General features: G+C 44.5%; 2 protein-coding genes and 1 long non-coding RNA gene across 4 annotated transcripts in view; 2 read left to right on the plus strand and 1 right to left on the minus strand.

Moving 5' to 3' along the window:
- Nucleotides 1-18,705, minus strand: part of LOC128399272 (uncharacterized) — a 40,277-nt gene extending 21,572 nt beyond the window's left edge. The window contains exons 1-2 of one of the 2 annotated variants that reach the window (XR_008327200.1): nt 18,641-18,705; nt 3,086-3,294 (exon numbers count right to left, since the gene is read on the minus strand). This is a non-coding gene — a long non-coding RNA (uncharacterized LOC128399272). Of the gene's footprint in view, nt 1-3,085; nt 3,295-18,265; nt 18,355-18,640 lie in introns of those variants that run through there. The other variant, XR_008327198.1, reaches the window with a different exon arrangement.
- Nucleotides 1-22,769, plus strand: part of HOXB3 (homeobox B3) — a 63,723-nt gene that overhangs the window by 454 nt on the left and 40,500 nt on the right. The window lies entirely within an intron of this gene.
- On the plus strand, nt 18,057-21,428 carry HOXB4 (homeobox B4). The gene is made up of 2 exons (XM_053360535.1): nt 18,057-18,602; nt 20,396-21,428. Exons 1-2 carry the CDS (start codon nt 18,182-18,184, stop codon nt 20,734-20,736), a joined length of 762 nt encoding a protein of 253 aa, XP_053216510.1. The 5' UTR covers nt 18,057-18,181; the 3' UTR covers nt 20,737-21,428.

A 22,769-nucleotide genomic window follows, 5' to 3' on the forward strand; every position in this document is an offset into this window, starting at 1 on the left:
GGATTTTGCTCGAGGGAGAGAGGGGATTATGTATGACAACTTCGCTGAGGTCCTTGGTAGCTCTTGTAAAGCACTTTGCGGGTGTATTCAGGTATTGGGCGTGTATTGATGTCTAGGTCTTAAGCACACTTACTTAGAAGTGATTCCTATCAGAATCAGTAGGATTGATTTCGACGGCTTGCTTTCAACAGAGGCTGTTCTGTCTGCGTGTGTCTGTGTGTCCTGTGTGTGCGCACGCTGGGAAAGCAAAATGTAGACTTTGAGAGACACTCTTGCTTTTTAACCGTGTGTGTGTGTGTGTATTCCTGAATAACTTACCGTCAGAACATTGGAAGTTCACAATTTAAATCCCCCTCCCCATTCTTCAGTATTTCTGTCGTTCGGGACGTTTCCTTTGGCCTCCCAACCCCCGCACCCCATTTTACAAGGTATCTTCCTTCGCTTCCTCGGTATATTAGTAATTTTCCACATGTTGCTGCTAACCATGGCCTGGGAAGTTCTCCTGCGCAAGCCTGGTGGAAATGAAGATCAAAGAGCATGTACTTTCCCGTGGATAGTGTCCTATGTGGTGCGTCCCCGTGTCTTGTGCAACTCTCTGCTATGCACATTTCCCCCCCCCGGAAGTAAGCACCGTGAATCAAGTGGGGCTTACTTCCAAGTCAATGTGCCCAGGCTAGTTGCTTGGCTGATATAAAGGTGGAAGAGACTGCGGTTTGTTAAATGGGGCAGGTTTCCATCTCGCCCACTTATGGGATCTTCTCTGTCCGAAGCAAGGCGCCTTTGGAAAAGGGAAATGAGTTTTTTTGGAGGAGGGGAGAGATACTGCTCCATGCCCCATAAATGTTTGAAACTTCCCGTTTCTTCCGTCCAAATAGAAAAGGTTCATCATAAAGGTAGCAGAGGCTTTCCAGATGGGGCCTAATCCAGATGCTGATCAATGAATGTAAAAAATCCTCTTGCCTTGAGAATGCTTTAAGCATAAACATCCAGCACTTGACCTAAAGCTGTTTGACTCTGGACTTTAACGCGATTATACCAAAGAGCTTTAGAAACTTCTATTTACTGTTGTTGTTGGATCAGCCAAATGAAATATTTTAAAACACAGGGAGGGAGTGGGACAAACCTTGTTTGAGTTTTGAAGCTTGCTTGCTTCTTACGTTCAGGAATAAGGGGCTGTATAGGATCTTCAGTCCTGGACTTAGATAAGAGGGAGCCTCAGGGCTTCAAAATGACAGCTGCATTCCATAGGCTTCAATGGTATATGCAGTCTTCTCCTACGCAAACCTATGCACACTTATATCTGGGGTATATCCCACTGTGCTTTGTGGGCTTACCTCCGAATAAAGTAGCACAGAACTGAAATGTAAATTGTGTGTTGGCGTTTAAAAACAAACAAACCACAAACTCATTCGGACCGATGAAATGAGATGTTGACTCTGCTGTAACCTCGCTACCAGCCCTTCTTCTTTATTCTACCTCGCTCCTCTTCATTTTAATGGAAATTACTAGTAAATCAGAGATTCAAAGAGGCCTTGCTTTTCCATAAGCAGAGCAGTTTCTAACTGATTTGAAGGCATTGTGGGTTTTGGGGTGTTGGTTTTTTTGCATATTTCCGCACCCGCTTTCAAAAATGAGCTGGTGCGAAGGTACCATTTTCCAACCTGAATTATCTCTCACAAGTTCCATTTAAATGAATGGGGCCTAGGCAAGAACACTATTCATTGAAATAGACTTTAAGTAAGTAACCCTGCTGGATGAACTCTGGTGGTTTTGTGGGTTAAAGAATATTTTCCAAGTGTTATTCTCCCCCTTTCCTCCCTCCCCCCTCCATTGCTCGAAGCTAGGATCTTTAGGGCTGTGTAACATTTGGTAGACACATGTCTTTCGGTGCAGGATAAAAGGGACCACTTTTGCTGCTTCTCCCTTCCTACAACATTTAGACCATCCTTCCTCCTGTTTCTGAAGACTGTCCCCTATTGACTCTGTGCCCTTCTCTGAGAGCAGGATCTGAGAACACACTTGACTGCAGTTGTGCAATGTGCCTGTTGATGGTGGCTTGCTGGCTTGAATGGGGAAAGCCCATATTCTCTAAAACCTTACTCCGAATGTCTCTCAGTACATAATACAGTACACCTTTCTTCTTCTGAAAAAACCCTTTGGAGTTATGACCCACCTATCCTTAAGCACATCCTACTCCCATATAATTCAGCTGAAGAGTTAGGCAGTTGCTTAAATATATTCCATTGAATTAAATGGAACTTTAACCTTGACTGGATCGTGCTCTTGAACACGAAATAAATGAGTCAAACTTTAGGGGCTGCCACAAGCCAGCTTACACACGCATGCACACCTGTAAAATAGATAGATACATCTCCACAGAATGAGAGAGAAAGGAATGCTACCCGTTTAGGTTCGCAGGCTGTGCGCCAGTCATGCACTCTCGTCTGCTCTATGAAATACTGCGGTCTCATCGAATCTGTATCTGGTCTCAGGAAGGACGCCGATGTTTGGTATGGGCGCTCATACACATATATGAACGACATTGCTTTCCATTCCGGCCAATTTATTGGCACTGGGACACTGGGCAATAATCCAAACTATGGGCACGGAGTGAAGGAGTAATACCTATGGATTGGAAGAATGGAGATCTCTGGTTTCCAGGGTCGGAAAACAGAGGACCTTATTGCTAAGGAAATTTCCACCACCCATCCACCACTCCATTCCATGAACCTCCCTTTCTTCCTATCCAGTCCACACTTCTCTCTTTGCATGTTTGTGATTCATCTGCCTGTACGATTAATTCCCACGCCTATGAACCTACATACATACATTTCTCACTTGCGTATTGCGGCATATGTGACAGGAAGGCTTGCGATCCTATGCAGGCTGACACTGCAGTCTTAACCACGCCTGAGTAAAGTCCTATTGCACTCAAATTCAATACTAAGTGGGTTTAGGTAAGTTGGGGGAGTATGCTCTTTGCAACTCAGTGTGCCATACTTCCGAGGAAACATGCCTAGGATTACGCTGCAGGACTGCTATCCCACACAGCCAAGGCAAGAAGGGCATCCTATCAGGATGATACCTGCGGTGTCTCAAGAGAACCAGGTCCAGCGTCCCATCCCTAGCACCTCGTTTGATCCTGGCCGTTGTGTTTGTTGGGCTGATTCCATCCGGTTCCATTTTAATGGGAAGGGCATTCCGTGCGTCGAAAGAAAGACGGCACAAGGGAGGCCACCCCTTCATAAAGGTGACCGGTGGGTGTTTCCCTTGCTTCTGTCCTGCCCAAAACATCTAAAGAAGGGAAAGCAGAAACATCTCAGAATCTGTTAAGCCTGGCCACTGATCCGCAGTCCTAAACCTGACCTCCCTCCCCCGCCCCCCTGTTAAATCCTTTCCGCAAGCTAGAACTGTCCCAACAGAGGAGGCAAAATTCTTTAGGTTTTCTGTGCATATTCTCTGTTCATCTGCATTCAGAGTTAAGTCAAAGGTTCCCTTCTATAACTCACTTTTCCTCTCCTGGTGTGTTTTCCAAAGTTGCTTTTCTTTCTCCACAAACCCCAGTGTTTATTATGGCCAGTGGGAGTTTATAGTAAGGAAAAGTAGAAATTCCTCTCTTATCTTTTTCTTCCTATTCTTGTTCCTTGTTCTTAGTTTGTTTGCTTTTCCCTGCAACGGCTTGAGAAAGTCCTCATGGGAGAGTAAACAGGAAGGCAATTCTTCCTAGATACAGGAGGGTTTCACCAGAAAATACTACTCACCCCCAATTGCCTATCGTGTTGTTGTTGTTGTTGTTGTTATTATTATTATTATTATTATTATTATTATTATTATTATTATTATTAGCAGTAGTGAAATTTCATTATATACAATGTAAACAAGAAACACTAGTCGTATATACAGCATATCTAGATAATATCATATTCTATACAATTCTATACAATGGAGTTTGCATTAATAATAATAATAATAATAATAATAATAATAATAATAATATTTTCTCTTCACGAATTCTGCAAATCCGAATTATATTTGGTCTTTTTAAGTTTCTCCCTGCAATTTTTTTCTCTTTTCATGATATCACGCAGTGGAGAAGTTGCTACTGCTGAACAAGATTCAGGGGTGGGTAGTAGTAGGAGTCGAAAATCGTTCATTCCAAACAGGAGGAAGTGAAAATTAAGACACATTGGTTTCAATAATATTGGTTAGGTACAGTGTCCGGGGGTATTTAGGACTGTGGCTTTTCTTTTCTTTCTTTTTTGTACACCTCTGCTAGTAAAGTTATTGTAACAGTGATGGTGAATTTCAAGAGTAGTAATAGTCTGCTACTGTAATTAGCAGTTGTACATAATAAACTGCACACACATACACATCCTCCCTGCCCCTCCCCAAAGATCCCAGACCTTCCCAAAACAGAAGTGGGCCTTTTATGCATCCTGTTCGAATCTTTCCCAATTAATCTTTCCAGTCTATCCTCGCAAATTGTGAAGGGGGGGGGGTGTTGGGGAGGAGGAGACAATCTGCTCCAGACCAGCCAATATACACCTCTCTAAGTAGTACGTTTGTCAGGCGACAATAGTTGACTTCTTGACCACAAAAGGTCAGATCCAATGTTCTTTGAAGTCAATGGATAAACTCCCCTTGAACTCTGCTGGCCTCATGATAACCAGTCCACCCTATTCATTGCAGGCGCATGTGTGTGTATAAACCATTGTATGAATACCCCCTTTCTCTCTCTCTCTCTCTCTCTCTCTCTCACACACACACACACACACACACTCAAACACGACCTTATAGCCATCTACTCACTATGCATGAGCATAACCTGCACAGATATTTATATAGATAGCTAAAGAAATAGATTTACTAAACTGGCCACAAAGCTTTTACATCTGGATAGAGTGGAGAAGTGTCTCTAAAATATTTGCTTTGTGGCTTGCAAGCACCTCAGCCCTACTTGGAAGCAATTGTCGTGTAATGTGTTGTAGGAGAGCAGATTCAAGCACTTACACCATGCAGAATTTTTGGCATTCCAAGCTTTTGCACAGATGTTTGGTTAAATATATACATTTAACTTGCAAGCTTTTCCACATGCCTGTGGTGATACCCAACTCTAAGGTTATTGTTTATCAGGGCCGTAGACAAATGGATATTTAAGAACAAAGTGAAGTGGTTTATTTCCCCCCTGTCAGCTGCTGGGAATACACCTCCTATCCAAAATTGGGCCCTGAACTCACATCTTACAAGTTGATGGCATGTGTAGCAAAGTATGTAGAAGGGCTTTGATAGCGGGTGTGCGTTATTTTCCTTTCCTTTAGTAAACTGTATAGCAATGGTGGAGACAGTCTCTCTTCTCTTACAGTGCAACCCTAGCCATACATATTCAGAAGTAGTTCCCGTTGAGTTCAATGGGACTCTCAGGGATGTGTGTCTAGGACTGCACACTTCCAAAAGCAAGAGGCAGAGAAAAGGATGCAGATAATCGCATAAGAATTTATGTTTGCTCCCGATTTCTGCCTTCTACCTGTACCCAAGTCAAATAACAGAATGGATCTTCCAGAAGTACTAATGGCGGAAATGAGGAGTTTAAGCCCATATTATGTTGCTAAAAACTGTTTTAATTCGGATATAGGAGGGGACTTTTTTGTAAAAAATTTTTTTAAAGTACCCGGCCACAGGCACTAGAAGCAAAAATAAAACAGGACCTCAATTCCACCAACCTGAGCACTTTAAAATGCCATTTAGTTCAACGAGAGAGATTCAGGCACCTGCTTCATTCCATCAATAAAACCAACGGGACTTAAACTGTAATCCTATCAATACCAACCTGTGAGTAAGCCCCACTGAACACAGTGCGAGTCATGTATGAGATTGCACTGCATAATGATCTTAACTTTGGCTGTAGGATGCCATAGGTGTCTGTCTGTCTCGCTATTTCTACCCTCCCTCCCACCCACATAATGTTCATTATTATATCTCTCTTTGCCCAACTAGGCATCATTTCATGGTGCAAGAGTGGTTGCTGAATTGTCTTGAGTTTGTTCCATCCCCCCTTTAAAAAGCACTGTAATCTGGATTAAAACACCAAAGAAAAAATACCGCCCCTATTCTTCTTGATTTAAAAATAATAGAAGCTGGCGGGTTTACGATTGTTTAAAACAACTGGTTTTAAAAAGCAGTTTCGCTCTTTTAACTATAAGGTCCTTCTCTCTCTCTCTCTCTCTCTCTCTCTCTCTCTCTCTCTCTCTCTCCTTTACCAGAAAAGGAGAGGGATTAAAATCTGTGAAAGGATTTTAATTAAGAAAATTAAATGAAAAGGGGGCACAAATGAGTTGTCTTGAGGGGAGGGGGGAGAGGGCGCGAGCAGGAAGCAAAGCAAAGCTATTCTAAACGATTAAATCGCCATTTTAACAGTGTAATGGGGTTTGCATACTGAAAGAAGGGGGGGAACGGTCCTTATAGCTCATCAATAATTCATAGGAACTCGGGATCATTCCCAGGTCAGCAGACAGAGAGGTAAAGAGCAGCATCTATATAGGAGAACCAGCTCTTCTTCTCCCCCACCCCGCCCCCGCCTGCCCGCCCCAAATCAAAATGCAATGGGTGACTCTTCCTCAAGTACTTGGGGGGAGAGTCTCATTTTAAGGCTCATGTTTTAGTGGTCTTTCACAACCATCCACGCCTTCTGTAAGCTCTCCTTCCAAATTTCCACAATTCGGAACCCCATTCGGTTTGTTGAAATTAAAACAAAGCAAAAACACAAAAAGCAAAAACGCCACAACTGCAATTAAGAACAAACGAAAGAGTACCCCTTCTGGTTTGACCAAGTATATGCAGACAAGAACATAGTCGAGAGGATGGGTGGCATGGCCTGGACAGGATCTAATCTCAGACATGGTTTTCTGGGCAGCCCCTGGCAAGCCGCTGTCACTCAGAGTTAGTCTCCCTCCAGTCTGTAGAAAGGAGAACAACGATGATAGCCTGGGATGTTGTTGAGAAGGTGAGAAGTGAAGAATACTTTGCTGCGGGGGGGGGGTGTTAAGGGGAGAAGATATAGCCGGATAGATGACATGGAGAAGCAAGTTATCATAGGTGTTTTACCCGCACACGTTTTGTTAGAAGAGGAAACGAATATCACCACTTTCCTGACTGCTTCAATTACGCTTCAAAATATTCCTGGGAGCTATTCCCAAGGAAATAGAGGTGTTAGAGATGATACCAACTAGTACTTGAGTTTGCTTGTTTTCTTCTTCCCTCCTCCTCTATTTTTCCTTACCATTGTAAATCGCTTTGACTGCATTGGCGTTGCTATATAAATGTGTTGGTTGGTTGGTGCTTAGATGGACAGACAAAAGAAAGAAGTAAGACTGAGGTATCGTTTATATGAGATTATATATTTATTACTCCCTAATAAATCATTTGACCTATAGAAACACGTTGCCGACTTGGTTTCTGGGGGATGAAGGTTTGATCAGATGACATGATAGTACCAACATCTGTTAACAGGGTAATTGATCAGCACGTGCATATTCTTCATCCAAAGGTCATAGCCCTCTGTTCCATCCACACATGAAATAAACGTTAACTTTGAAGATGACAGTTTTGATTTGTGTCTCATAAGAAATCAACAGCTCCTGAACAGTTTTAATGCTTTTTCCCAAGTATATCACTTCGTCTCACAGCCCCAAATTCATCCATATATATGTGTGAGGGGTGAGTGTCTTAAAGGAATTTAGATCTTCCTTCCATGATTCTGTCTTTCCTCTCTTGGGCTGCTTTATTTAAAACAACAACAGTGCAATTGAGAATGAAATGTTCATTCTGCTTTGCTAGATTAGGGGAGGCAATTACGTTACAAAAAGGGCGCAACTCTTGGGTGCTTCCCCACGGTTGCCATACTCAGAGTAGACCCACTAAAATCAGTGGACTTGAGTAATTTAAGTGTTTATCCTGAGTGTGGCTCAATACACCTCAAAATATTGCATCTCATGAAGGGGGTTCTTGCGTGTTCCGTGGTCGCTCCCAGAACCTAAGCCCAAGTGAAACCCAATGGGAATGCGTCGCAACTAAGAGTGCGTAGGATTGCAACCTAAGCCAGTTCAGCTCTGGACTCTAAAGGGCCCCAACTCCGCAAGTTTTTATTTCGGGTTGTTGTTGTTCCTGGCTTGGGTGCAAACTAACACTACCTGATCTTTTGGGATTTATTGAAACACTGTTTAATGAAGGTCCTGCTGCTGTTTCGCAGATGGAGGCACAAAAAAGGCAAACTTCCCTTAAAATAAACTCTGCGAAGTATTATATCGGTGTGCGAAAGAGGGGGGTGGGGTGGCGAGATTGGAATGGGGGGGGCGGAAATCTCAAAAGCTTGTAACAACTCAGTATAACCAGCAGAGCCCGCTTCAGACCAATCCACCGCAGCTATCCAGGGTCACTTCCTGAGCCTTTCTGGCGAGCTCTTTGAAGAAGTCTTCATTTATCCCCCTGGAAGCTTCGCCCAAATGCACGGCGAACCCCGCCCTCCCCACTGCGGGGTGGGGGGAGCCGCGAGCCACCTTCTGCAACCGTGCAGCTCCCCAGCACTAAAACGGCGAAAACAGGGCGCTCTGCTATTGCAGCGGGTAACTCTCAAATTGGCAAATAAAAGAAAAACTGGTTCTCAAGGCGTCGAGCCCAGCTGTCCTTTTCTTCCAGTTCCCTCCCCACCCCCCAGCACGCAGCACCCTTTTAAAGTGTGGTTTGGGAGGAGGGGTGGATATAGGGATTGGAGGTGGGTTGCAAACGCTGAGTGAAAAGAGGGGAAAAGGAAAGAAAGAAAGAAAGAAAGAAAGAAAGAAAGAAAGAAAGAAAGAAAGAAAGTCTGCGCAGGTTCTGAAGACTAGGAGAGGTGAATATGGTCGTTGGTAGATTGGATAGAACGCCATTATAGCTCCGAGGGGTCAAAAAGGCGAGGGTCAAAAGTTTAGGCGGTGCGAGACCGGGTCTTGTGTTTGAGGCTGATAGACTGGATGTCAGTGCTAAAGAGGAGAGGGAGGGGGGAGGGGAGGGGGAGGGAGAAGGGTGATGGTGTAGCGTGGGGGGGAGGGGAAGAGACCTTGCTTGTTTACTGGCTAGAGATGAGAGAATACGATCGCGAGGTAAGAGTTAGGAAGTGTAGAGAGAGGCGACTCAAAATGTTACAGAGCTGCTGTCTATGAAAGGGAGACAAGGTGGAGCTGGGAGGCTGGAGGCAGGCAGGTTAGCTGGGATGATGAGGTGGTAGTATTTTGAGCTTGATGTTGGGGGTGCCTTGGGCCGATCTCTCTCTCTTTCTAACTAACTACTGTACTGAACAGTTTGGGCTCTGTGCCGCAGGCAGTTCTTCCTGGGTAAGGGCCATTAGAGTGAATGGACACTACGCAGGATCGGGGCAGTGCCTTCATTCATTCACCACAATGGCGTTTGCGCATAAGAGCTTCCTCCTGGATCACAACCTTCTAGTCGGCGCAGATTTAGAACACACACGTTTGTTCTTTTGAACAGTTTCTTTTTCTCTACAAGCTCTTTAACTGCTGTGATCATCTATGTATACTATAAATTAAAGAGCTATAATATATTAATTCAATAACGTGGATTATTATTATTATTATTATTATTATTATTAAAGCATAATAAATCATTGCTACACAGCCAACATTTATAACGTAATATTTTAATTAAAATAATCTTTGTAATCTTCCACACATCCTCATGGGGAAAATAATCACTGAACCAAAGTTGGAGGGTTGTTCCCAGGGTAAAGATGTATGCTTTTTTGAAATCAAATAACTATAAAAATACGTATCACGTCATTAAAATTAATAATAAACAAAGGAATTGGAAACAATATAGGATGTGTCAAAGAATACTTCTAAAATATTTTATCATAAGCTCCAAGCTGTAGGGGATTTAGGGCAGAGTCCAGCATCCATTTCCCATATGCAAACAAACCCTGTTGATTTAAAAAAAAAACTACCTCGGTTTTGCTCAGCGCCCATTCATTTCGTCTTGCGAAGGATAAATTTCAGCCTTAATCCTCTAGGAATATAGGAAATGTGAAGCATCCCGGAAGTTCTCCTATGCAACTTCCTGTTGGGGTGTTCTGTAAAGTTTTACAGATTAACTATCAGGGATTAATGGGTTAATAACTATGACTTTGTCTTTTAGGGAATTAATTGCTGTAGAGACTTTGCCTCTTAAAACTGGAAAGCAGTACTAACACTGTCTTAAAATAAATTGTCGGATACTATCTTAACCTTGGATCTCCCACAATACTGATGGGTTCTGAGCTTGCTTATTGTCAAGGCATTTGGAATCTGGGGTTTGTTTCACTTTATTATATTCATTTTCTTTAGATAATCATATACTGTCCTTCAACGTCAGAGTATTCGAAGAGAGACTATTCCATATTCCCGAATTTGATTAATAACATTTAATACGTTTACTTTTCCTTCTGATAAAATGCGCCTTTTGTTTAGTCGATTGCAAATCATCTCACATTTAGGAGGGATTGTCCATTTGCTTCAGGATCCTCTTAAATTAAGAAGATAACTGAAGTTAAGAGTCTTAACGGTGTCTTCACAGAGGCTTAGCAATGCAGTGGTAATTAACCGTTTTCTGCTCATTAATACATTGCTCGGTCAAACGGCTGAGAGGAATCGAATATTCGATTGACTGACAGATTTAATTTCTAAAACTCTGTTGCAAGAGTGTTAGGGCATGCACCTCCTCTGAATTCATGCGTGTGTGTTTGGGGATCATTCCTCATCCGAATTACTGGTGCAGAATATATTCGGCAACAATAAAGAACGAACCAGGCCGGATTAAAGTCGACAGTAAAATAAATAAATCATTTTAATTTCAAATGAAGGGGTTGATCTCAGCGGTTAGGATAATGGTACAGTTGGAAGGAAAATTTATGAAACCATTCTAAGTACACACACGCAGACCCCAGAAGCACCTGAGCTCCTGTTCTTCCTTTCTTATAACTCTCTTGTTCAACATTTAGCGGATTAAATGGAATTTAGCGTCAGTCGATTCTATATGAAGAACAGTTCCCCCCGCCTTGTTGCACGATGTAGGTGGAAAGGAGCGATTCACTGCAGAACCTCCATGAATCAGAACCACGTAGTTGGCTACCAGCTAATTTATTTGTGCGCAGATCCTAAACACGTTGACTATCAAAAGCAAGCCCCACTGAAAAGAGTGAAATTCGTTTACAATAAAGCCTGTTGCAGGATCCGGGATATAAAGTCCTGTTAAAGATCAAGAAGACCCTATTGTTTTAAGTGTAAATATTTAGAACCAGGGGTGACAAGTTGCTGTCTTACCCTAGTTGCTTGGGCGTAAGTTTCGGACTGAGTCCAAACCCAAGTGGTTAGGATGGAGGTTTAAGCAGAGTTACTGAGTTGTAAATTGGGTTGTCCCTAATTTGGAGTAAGAGGTTAAAGGGGGTTGTGGTCCGCGTGTTTAAAGGCACACCCGATCCTAAGCAAGAGGGTATTTCTACATCCAAAATGCATTTCTTGAGAGGTGCGTCACATAGAAATGGTTGGTTTCCATATATTTCCATTCGGATATCTAATCCCAAATTGGTTGAAATGCAAAAGCAAAAAATAATAATATTAGCATTTCAAGGTGTGTATTTGCGTGCGTACTCTCCCATAAAGCAACACAGGTTAATTGTAACGAACTCTTGAGGCTTTTTTTGCTTGGTATTTATGAAAGATCACTATAAACGGGCTACATTTTAAGCGTAACTTGGGCGATCCATCTCTAGGCTTCTCTAATTACTACAGTTATCTCTGAAGCGCAGTCATCACCGCTCCAGGTTTGTGCAATAATAAGGGAGGGGGAATGTGAGTGGGTAACAACTCCGTTTGTTTTCAGAAGGTTAAAATCATCTCGGTATGAATTTTCATGGCTCACACAAGCACACGCTTCCTTTGCTCCCAGTACAGATCCCCGTGTATCCTACCGTTTAAGAGTCAATTTGCCACCATAGCCCAGCCCTCTATAGGAAGAGCTGTCAGGGATAAAGAATCCGAGCGAACAAGGGGATAAGCTGCTATTGGACGAGCTTTAAAACCCGTTCGCGGCGAAAATGAGAGCGAGAGGTTATTTCTACAAGTCCGGCCCCCCCCAGACAATCCATGTAATGAGTTATTAATAGAAATAATTTAATGCCAATTGACTTTTCGATAGACTTCTCATGGCATGCCTCTGTCAAGTGCAGCAGGTAACCTGCTCTACAGCACACCGTGTGTGTGTGTGTGTGTACCTGTAGAATAGATGGTGAACAATACATACATCGAACAATAGGCAGCTACGGGCCTGGAAAGCTCAAGCCTTCACAATCCATTACATTCTTGAAGCTAGACCTTTGATGAGTTAGGGTAACACCTCTGGTGGCTTCAAAGGTAGAGAGTTTCTTTCCAACAAATTTCCTTCCGGAATTACTTTAACTGGGAGGGGGAATATATGACATAAGCGTAGGTGACATTCAACCGCAGTTTTGCTCGTGATGGGAAAAGGCACAGAGATTTCGGAACATGTACTTCTTTCCCTCCCTCTGCCTTGGAATCCCCGTATCATTTCTCCGTATTGTGTTTTATTCAGTGGTCGTTGTTTCTTTTCTTTTTTTCCGGGGGGAGGGAATAGATCCTATGAATGTGTGAGGAAAGTGTGTTTAAGTTTGAATTTGGAATGAAAAAAGTTTTGGTCCCGAAGCCAAAAAAAGGGGGGGCACAGCAGCTGAACAATAATTTATGCATGTGTTTATTTAATGCATATCTAGATGCACGCATAAACAGGCTCAAGTGACGTGCACATATTCGTAAATTCATCTGTCTATCTATCTGCACACGCGCGCGCATATGTCCCCGCACATTTCTCTTTTGCATAAGCATCTACTGGCCAAAGAGCAACTTACAAAGAGACTGAAAAAAGTCGCAGGCGCTACAGAGAGGAAAGCCTGCATTAAAATTCCTTGCCGTGGCATTTCCCCCACCCCTCCAAAGTAATGACCTGGGTAAAATTCAATATGACCGAGAGAACTATGCAAGCGTATTATAGAAAATGCAAGAGGGAGAGCCCCGGAGTGGGGTGAAACTCAGGTCAGCGCGTCTAACAAATATTAAAATGTTGGAGGCGCTGGGGACACGCCTAGCTGTTTAACAAAGACTGACAAAGTATGGAGATTAATACGAAAACTTGCGGGTATCCGAACCGAAAACGCTCAGTTAGGCCTACGGCTCCCTGCAAGCTGGTAGCCAGCTATTCCTTAGGCTTTAAAAGGCAATCGCAGTGGGAGGGGGAGGAAAGGAAAAGGAAGAGATTTCCTATCGTGGAAAAAAAATAATCTTTGACATGGAGGAAGGAGAGATACGACGGAAGGATCCAGTTTTCCGGTTGGTGTTTCGGGTTCTTTTTATTGTGGTTGTGGCTGGACCGCTTGGGAAAGGCTGCTGCGTTTTGTATCCTGTCTTGCACGGGATGATTATTTTTAACTGCGCGAACAAGGGGAGGGGGGTTGTAAACGCTTCAGTTTTTGTACCTTGGGGAAAATGTGTGGGGAGGGGAGGTATAGGAGTCGAAGGAGAAGACCTCCAGGCTTTTTTTGCTCTCAATCCAGAAAAGGGTGCTGTGATTGCAAAAAAAAAAAGAGGCTCGATCCCTAACGCATTTCCTCGGAAGTAAGTCTATCCGTAGTAAACTGGAGCCGATCTGCTAGGTCGACGTGCAGAAAAGCAGCCTTGAACGCTGAGGCAGGCTCAGCAGTTACCTAGATGGGGGTCCTGAAAGTAATATAGAGGGGAGAGGGAAGTTCTCCTGCACAAGCCCCCCCCTCATTGCGAGGAACCGGATTCACGCGGTGATCATACCCAAGGTAGCCAGAAGATAACAGTTCTTAGTAGTAAAATAATATTTGCATATATTGGCAGGTGCTTTGAGTTTGATGTTGTGCGGGCATGGGGGGAACTGGACACACACATTACTAGGACACCCGAGTAGTGTCCGAAAGGTGTGCACCCTCTGTGGCAAGCAAGTGCCCAGTCGTCCTTTCCTATCTGTTTGAACTTTATTGTAGTATGCAAACAATGTATTGGGGGTCCCATCTGCTTGGAAACTCTGTCGTTTTAGGGCTTCATTAACTTGCCTCTTTGAAATGCAGAGAACGCCTGAGCTAAATCTGTCTTTGCAAACTTCCGAAAAGTTGAGACGTTTTTATTAGAGCAATCGAGAGTGACCAAAACAAAACACGGATGGTTGGGAGGGTCGGGGGGGGGAGGTGTATCTTTTGATTTGGGGACAGCAGGCTGTTGTCCATGCCTCTGTGTGTGCGTGGTGCGCGGGGGGGGGACTTTTGGAGAGGGTGGAAAGAATCGAACATTTCTGCTAGACGCTAGGGGTGCTGGTGATACTAGGATGAAACCCCCCTTTGTCTATTTGCGCAAGGCATTTTTAAAAAGTGGAGGTGGCGCTTTAAATAAAAAAATTAGATATATATATATATAAATAAATAAAAGAGTAGGCCTAGCTATTCGTTTTCCCGAAAAACCCATGTCTTGAGACAAGACTGGATGGAATACAGATGAAACAGGAGAGGGCGGGGGGAATGAAAAATGGAAGCGATCAAGGTCAGGAGAAAGAGGAGAGCGGATGTCTCAAAGGTGTATAACTGGTAGACCTTTGTGTCTGGTAGGCTTCGTGGAAGGAAAGTTCTTTCTCTTTCTCTCCGCGCACTGGAGTTGGCCTGCAACTCTGGAAAAGTGCCCTTAGTCCTAAATTTGGTAATGATTCCCATTGAAACAAATTATTCCGAGTATGGTGTGCTTTCAAGTCGGACTTGTCTCTGTTCTTAGTAGACAAATCTGAAGCTGCGATCCCGACTTTCCTGTGTTGTCGCCCGACAATATATTAGCCCCACTTAAACAACCGGGGCAGTTATGGGTTCCCCCCCCGACCGGGGTGGCGCACTTTACAAATAGGTTGCGACCTATTAGTTGAATTAGACGGTGCACCTGGTGAAATGCATGGGAGGTGAGGGTGGTTGAATCCCGGGGACCTCGTTACTGACTTGAAAGCAAGCCCTATTGAAATCAGCAGCTCTTACTTCCATGTAAATACGTTCAGGTTCGGGATGCCCGTGTTGGAAAAATGATGCCTTCAGTGTTGGAGGGTGGGCTCGCACGGTCCATTACCTGGAAGTTGGAGATTTGGATTCCAGTGGCATGGACTCTCAAGGGTATAGGCTTAATATGGCATTATGACTTAAAACACAAACGCCTTGTCTGTTATCTAACCAGCATCTGTTGTTGTAGGAAGGGGGTGTAGAGACATGAATTAACGCAGCCTTCTTGCCACGGGTTTGGTTGTTTGGGGGAGGAAGGAGGACAACAACAAGAATGTCTGAGTGGCTGCTTTGACTTTTTCCAAACTATTTTTTGACTCATGGGGGAGGCTGGTCTCGAAGCACGTGCGTTTCTTCCTCCTTCGCTCCCCGGCTAAACGGTTTAAAACAGTAATACCAATAACCTCTTGCCTATGGTAGTATATTCGATACATAGGAGAAACGAAGTGTCCTCACTAATAGGGCCATACAGTAATCTATTGCTCTGCTCTGATACAGTTTCATCCAGCGTGAAGACACCTCATAGGTAGTCCAGTGCCAACTGCTGAGTAAATAATGAACAAACTGTTCTACCTGACGAAGAATTATGTGTAATCCGAAGGATTCCCTATTCCTACACTAAGATAATATTGGGACCGCTTCCTTTCTTTTAGTTTTTTAAAAACCGCAACACGAATTCCAACGCGTCTCATTTTTCCAGACCAGCAGCCTTAACAGCTATCTACATAAAACCGCGCTGCTCCCGACTTCCTGCTGCAAAGGGTTCATTACTTACACAAACTGCATATTTTATTGCTTTATATCCCCCTTTTTTCGGAAATGAAATTCCTTTGATCCTCCCCCATTCCTCTTCCCTAGGGTGAAAAGGGATGGAATTGCCCTACGTGTGTTGGGGGAGAGCCACACCCTGTTTTCCTGTTTATATTTGTATTTGTTTTAAGATCTCCCTCCCTCCAGTAAAATAATGTACGTGCCTACTCAGAGTTAAGCCCCATTGCGTTCAGTGGGACTTACCCCTGGGTAAATGTGTGTTAGACAACCAAATTATCGGAATAAGCCTAATATTATTCCTTATTACAACGAAATCGCGCGAACAGGGTGGTTTTAGTTCTAATTAAACAATAAATCTCACTGAAGTGGATTGGGAGTGACTTTGTTTCTGCTTAGATCCTCCAACAGACTTTCCTTCCTTCCCTCCCAACTTTTCTGGACTACCTTTCTGCAGCAGTATTCCTTCTGCGGAGGAAGAAGCAACAGTGGATTACGCGACAGAGTTGGGCTAACAACCACTCGATTTTGCGACGCGTGTTGCAAGCAAATATTTCCAGACATACCTTCCTCCTGAAAAACGGATTATTTGTTTTATTATTTTATTTTATTTCGCCCACTTTTCCTCTTCGCTGTAAGCCAAAGCGGAAGACTTCTAGCCAAACTCAAAGGAGAATCTCTCTCTCTGTCTTCTGTATGTACCCTGTAGATCCGAATTTGTGTAAAAGAAGCTGCGTCACAAATTCGCATCTAGGGGAATATGTAGTTGACACAAACGCTACGGAACGCATCCCTCAAGACGAAGAAGGAGGAAAAGAAAGGGAGGAAAAAAGGACGAAGCAAATCGTTAAAAGACTTTCCCTTCAAGGACTATTCCGTGTTGGTGGCGTGTTGTTTTAATGGCAGTGGGTCCACCCGCCCCGCCCCCATCTTTTAAACATCCAGACAGGTTGATTCAAATTATCGGGTATCTTCTGCGAAACAGGAAATTCACAGGGAGAGAACAGAACAGTTCTTCCCTTCTGTGTTCATATGCCTGCAGAAATTGTTCTAGAACCATGCCTTTCTGTAAATAGGGCTGAGACAAAACAGGTCTCTAAAGATTACCTGTTTGGTGCCATCTGTGCGCAGGCGCCACTCAGCACTCAGAAGAGACAGGTCCCTGCCCCGAGGGCTTCCAAAAGGGGTGGATACATTGCGTCTTAATGAAAAAGGACATTTAGGAGATAGATAGGAAAATGCAGGGTATGTTCCCTTACTTCAATACTACTTTAAAAAGCTATTTATGCAACTGGATTTTTTTTTATCCATCGTATTGTAGACTAACCCTAACTCTTCCTGCTCCTCTGTCTCCATGCTTTTAAAAATATATTTTCTCCTCCTGGCCGGGGTGGGGGGAGAACCAGTCTAAACCAGAACCTGTCTTTTAAAGGGATGGGTAACCCGAATTAGTTAATGGCGTTTCTATCGATCTCAAACGAGCTCTATCTATCTTTGCCACCGGCCGGGCTCTATCACCAAAATTTAGGCAGGAGCTAGAAGATTAATGCATCATAAACCGAGGAGAATATTTCCTTTCCTCCCAGTCTCCTATTTGTTCAGACTGCATGTGTTGTTATTTTGCTTTTTTACTTCGAGGCAAACTCTGCCATGGGGAACCGTGTGTGTACACTCTCACATGCACGCTCGCCAGTATCGACAGTGATTTTAATTCAGTCAATGCACCGGGTGGGGGCACTTGGATTTTGTGGTGCCTTCTTGGCTATGGGATAATAGATTTCTTCGGGATATGAAATGATGTAAATCCTGATATTTAACAAGTAAAAAAGGGTAACTGTTCCGCAGTGCGGAGTCCCACCTAGGTTCCTGAGTGCATTTATATGTAAAGTTAAGTCCAATTTACTTTAAAACAACCTGCTTCCAAGTTGACTATGTGCTGGCAACGGAAAGGCTAAAAGCGTCCTCCCTCCTCCTTCCCCCCTTCTTGATTATTTCCTTATCCGGGAATCCCAGGCAAACCTCTCCATTGGTTCCTGGGGTCACATGGACATCTAACTTTGTTCAGTTGACGGCAAAAGTAGGAGGGCTCTTCGAAACAGGAAAACGAGTGAGAAGGGGAGGGGAAGGAAGGGAGAAGGGGGAAGGGGAGGGGGCCCCGAAAGAAATAGGAATAAATTTTAGTATATTTTTTGGGGTGTGCGTGTGTGTGAGTGAGCGGGAGTGTGCGTGCCGGCGCGCGCGCGCCCTTTTGCAATTCCAAAATTAATGGCCATGAGTTCGTTCTTGATCAACTCCAACTATGTGGACCCCAAATTCCCACCATGCGAAGAATATTCCCAGCACGATTACCTTCCCAGTCATTCTCCGGAATATTTCGGCGGCCAGAGGCGAGAGGAGAACTCTTTTCAACCCGAGGCGTTGTACCCAGCGCGGTCCGCCTGTAACCAACCATCCTATCCTCCATGTCAGGGCTCTGGGCACCCGGCATCGGTCCTGTCTCCCAGGAGCCAGCGTGTCCATGCTCCAGCTGGACTTCAAAACCATCTCTCCGAATCAAACCACACTTGCGAATCCATCACGCCAAGCCCACCGCCTTCCTGTAGCCAAAACTCTCTCAACCAAAGCCCGTCCTCTTGCAAAGAACCGGTAGTTTATCCTTGGATGAAGAAGGTTCATGTTAGCACGGGTAAGTGAACCTTAAAGTGCCGTTCGCTTTATACTAACCTGCACCTCAAAGTCTTGTTGGGAAGAAGAAGAGAGAGAGAGAGAGAGAAAAGCTTATTGCCCCCGTTGTAAAAGAACCATTCCCCTTGGAGATTTATGGTCTCCCTGTTTGCAGAGCGCTATAATTACATCCTCCATAAATTTTTATTGCTCTTCTTGGCCAACTGCCTTTGAAGTCCCTGTTAACATCCTCCTCCAGTTTCTTTCTTTCCTTCTTTCCCTTCCTTCCTCCCCCCCCCACCCCGTCCTTTATTCTTTTCTTCCTTTCCTTCCACTGGAGAACGTTCCCCAGGAAAAGTTTGAAGGAGGTACGGGGTCTTTTATTTTCATTGTCGGCTTAAATTGTATTGAAGTAGAGAGTTTCAGCAAACTTCTGCTTTGCCTTTCTCCAAGGCTGGGGGTTGGGGGGGGTGTTTGTTTTAAGATGGTCCCTTCAGAGCAACGTTTCAGAGAAGGATGTCTCGTGGGTTTCAAATGGGAATGACTTCCCAGAGGGGGGAAAGAAGGTTGCTTGTCTTACGATCGAGGGGTTTGTTTGTCTTACATGTGGGGCAAACTTTATAGAACTTTGAGGTGCACAGGCAACTCCTTCGTACACGTGCAGGAGCCTTAGGCAGCTCGCTAGCTCGATCCTCAAGACGCTTAAGTCGGTGTATTTGAATTTATGCCTATTTATCGACAGCGATTTGACTGTATTTAGTTCAACCCAAGCATTAAGGCTGAACTGAACTGCAGAGCAAGTTGTAGATCTATTTCGCACTCAAGACTCTGATGCATTATTAAGGTTCTGATACGCATATATGCATTCGGCCTTCCTTCCGTCTCTTCACATTTAGTTACCCAAAGGCTAGTAACAGAGGCTGTAAAACGAAGTGCAGGGCTGTTACGTGATGTTAGGGTTCATAGCTGAATGCAACCCCCTCCTCGTCTCGCTATCACTCTCGTCCTTTCTCACCTAACACTGTGATCTATCCTCTGGAGTAATCACAATGATTCAAATGGGATTACTCTACCCTGCCGTTTAAGCTTGGAGGACTTAGGCGACCTCTGGACCAGGAGAACAGCCTGGCTTTTAATAGATTAGTGGTTGCTTTGTGTTTTTTTAAAAGAGCTGTGTAAGGCTTAACATAGATGCAGCGAAGCAGGAAGGTAGACGCGAAGATTTAGGCAGTGAATGGGGTGCATTGGGAGACACTGGGTGAGAGGAAAGGTCAGACAGGGAGACACTCGTTCAAGCGATCAGAATCAACCTTGTGTAACCCTCAAAGTTCTAAAAGTAAACTCTGGATACACCCACAGGAATGGCTGGCATTCGGGCAGTCCAATCCTATGCCTCTTTACCCAGAGGTAAGCCCCGCTGAGCTCCCCTCCTGTGTGGATAGATATTAGAGACTTACAGTCCCACTGAGTTCTATGGGACTCATTCCTACGATCGTTTAGATGGGAGCAAACACGGTTAAGCTCCGTGGGACTTCCTTCCCACGGGTCTCCTTTCCGAGTAGGAGGTAAAGATCCAGGCTCTTAGAGCGTCGCTGGGGGAGGGTTGTGGTTTGGGGGACTTGTTTTGTAAAGGGCTGTGGCGTCTTCCAGGAGCCTTTTTTTCCAAGAGAAGGTCGTGGTTTCTGTTTCGTTTTAAAGGGGCAGAAGAAGAGTAACGCTCCCCACCATCTCCCCCCCCAACCCTGCTCCCCTCCCTGTTCCTGCTCTCTTTCTCTCTCCCCTGCCCCACTCCTCCTTTTGTGTTTCTACATTCAGTCAACCCCAACTACGCGGGAGGGGAGCCGAAGCGTTCCAGAACAGCATATACCAGGCAGCAAGTCTTGGAGCTGGAGAAGGAATTCCACTACAACCGCTACCTCACCCGGAGGCGGAGGGTGGAAATCGCCCACTCGCTTTGCCTGTCCGAGCGCCAGATCAAGATATGGTTTCAAAACAGGAGGATGAAATGGAAAAAAGACCACAAGTTGCCCAATACTAAGATCCGTTCCAATTCTGCAGCCAGCCTCTCGGCGCAAGGCGCGGGAGGAGGTGCCCAGGACCGAACCAATGGACCAACCCCAAACCCCACCGCCACCCCGACCACCACCACCCTATAACTGGCCTTTGAGCGTGGCGGCCCACGAGTGTGTGTGCGTGCGTACGTGTGTGTGTGTGTGCAGATCTATGTGCTTAAGAACTGATGTGTGAAAGGGAGGGAGGCCTGGTAGTTTTCCTGTTCCTGAGGGAGAAACATGGGGGCGTATGGGGGGAGGGGACAAGGGGGTGGGTGAACTGGGACCACTATTTATACGAGGGGAGAAGAAACAAAGAAGGATGAGAGGGTTGGGGGGGTTTTGCGGGGGAGGGGGGGTTAGTTCTTTGGCCGGAAAGCAGGGTTGCCGTGTTTGGGGGGGTAGCTCCTCTGTTCTATAGGAGATGGGGTTTTCAGATTTGGCTAAGATGGATCCCTTTTTCATCCTTAATCAAGCCAAACTCGGGCCCATTTGTCATGTTTACTCTCGCGTACAAACGAAGGACCTTATGCCAACCATTAGCGCGACAGCTAGAGTCGTCTTTAATAAATGAGGCCCGGTTTCACCTAAGGAGAACTGGACTCTCGCGCGCTCTCTCTCTCTCTCTCTCTCTCTCTCTCTCTCTCTCCCCTTTCGAACACCCGCTTCTTCCACCCTACCCACCCCACTAGCCAGAAACCCCAGTTTAAACCCAGCCATTTACCCACAAGGCGACAGAAAAGTGTTGTTGGCATCTGCTTAACACAGCTCTAGATAGGAGAGGGATTGGAAAGGGGGGAAAAGAATTCTCACAGCCCTCTAAGGACTTTACTGGATGATAAATATTGTAATATTCCAAGTAAGGAAGGGCATCGCGCAGCGGTGTGTGGGGGGTGTTAATCGGGGAAGGACACAAAATAAAAAAAAGAGGAAGAAGCAATGTAATTTAAAGGCGGCAGGGAAGTACTTCAGGTTAATTATCTAACCTGGAAGACCTGGAAAGCGGAGAAGGGCAGTGCATTTCAGTCTATAAAGTTGATTATAGCATAAGGCCATCTGGGTTCCAGCAGCCATGAAAATGGAACGGGTGGGGTGGGGGTGTTCCTTTGTAAATAAGGATGCGCCTTCGCTGCCTTCGCTTCAGATTTTAAAATGAATGTGAAGATAAAGATGAATTTTCAGGAAATTCCCTAGAGAAGTAAGGCGTGAGGAAAGGAATATGGGTATTCTCTGCTCTCGCTTTCTCTCCCCCCTCCCACTTTCCATCTTCTCTCTCTCTCTCTCTTGTCCCCCCTCATTCTCTTCTCTCACCCTTCTCTCTCCTGTACTGTATATGACATTCCGAAATGGTGTGATTCCAGAGAACTTGAGGGAGGGGGGGATATAACACTCCCCTCCTTTCGTTCTGTATAATTACCTCTTGTTGTTTTGTGTGATACCCATAAGAACATGTATATAGCAGCAGCCACGGTGGAAAAAAAAAACAACAACCCCGAAATAAAGCATTTATGGTGAATACGGTTGTCCGTGTCTTTCAGGGTATCTGAAATAGTCGCGACATTATTCCTTTGTTCTGATACTTTTGCAGACCCCTTTTCGATTCGACCAGGTTTTTATTGTTGTCAGTTTCCAAGCCTGCATTCCCCTAATGGAAACAAAAGATGTTTGACCATAGGGTATATCCTCCTTAACTACAGCTAAGCCTTATATGAGGTGATTTATTTCCTCTAAGCATGCATTAATGTGGTTACATTTTGCTTTCCAAACTGGTTCAAACTAAAATAGTAGTCTGATCGTTAAATTTCTACCTGGGTATTGAGACTATAAAGCAGCAGTGTGTTTTCCAAGAGATGTTTCTTCTCTGTCTTTTTATTTTCTCCCCCCGTCCGGAGAAAAGCTACCTTCTTCAAGGTATTTAATACATTTAATGACCATAATTTTTGCACAGATGTTTCTCGGTGTTTGCAGGTTTTCTGTGTATTTTTATATTACAAAGGAGACAGCCGCTGCAATAGCTCAAACTCTGACAAGCAAATAGATAATCAAGAAGACAAATGACTTCTTTTGTGCTCCATAGCTCTTGTATTAATTTTCATTTTCTTTCTCATACAAAGTATCGAAAATACTGTTTAGGACGA

This window comes from Podarcis raffonei, chromosome 13 (assembly GCF_027172205.1).
Source record: "Podarcis raffonei isolate rPodRaf1 chromosome 13, rPodRaf1.pri, whole genome shotgun sequence".
Taxonomy (NCBI): Eukaryota; Metazoa; Chordata; class Lepidosauria; order Squamata; family Lacertidae; genus Podarcis; species Podarcis raffonei.

Excerpts from the sequence above, each read along its gene's own strand:
- HOXB4 (XM_053360535.1), top strand. The coding sequence starts at position 18,182 with ATGGCCATGAGTTCGTTCTTGATCAACTCCAACTATGTGGACCCCAAA. Across the intron at positions 18,603-20,395 it reads GAAGGTTCATGTTAGCACGG|TCAACCCCAACTACGCGGGA; the intron begins GTAAGTGAACCT and ends TTCTACATTCAG.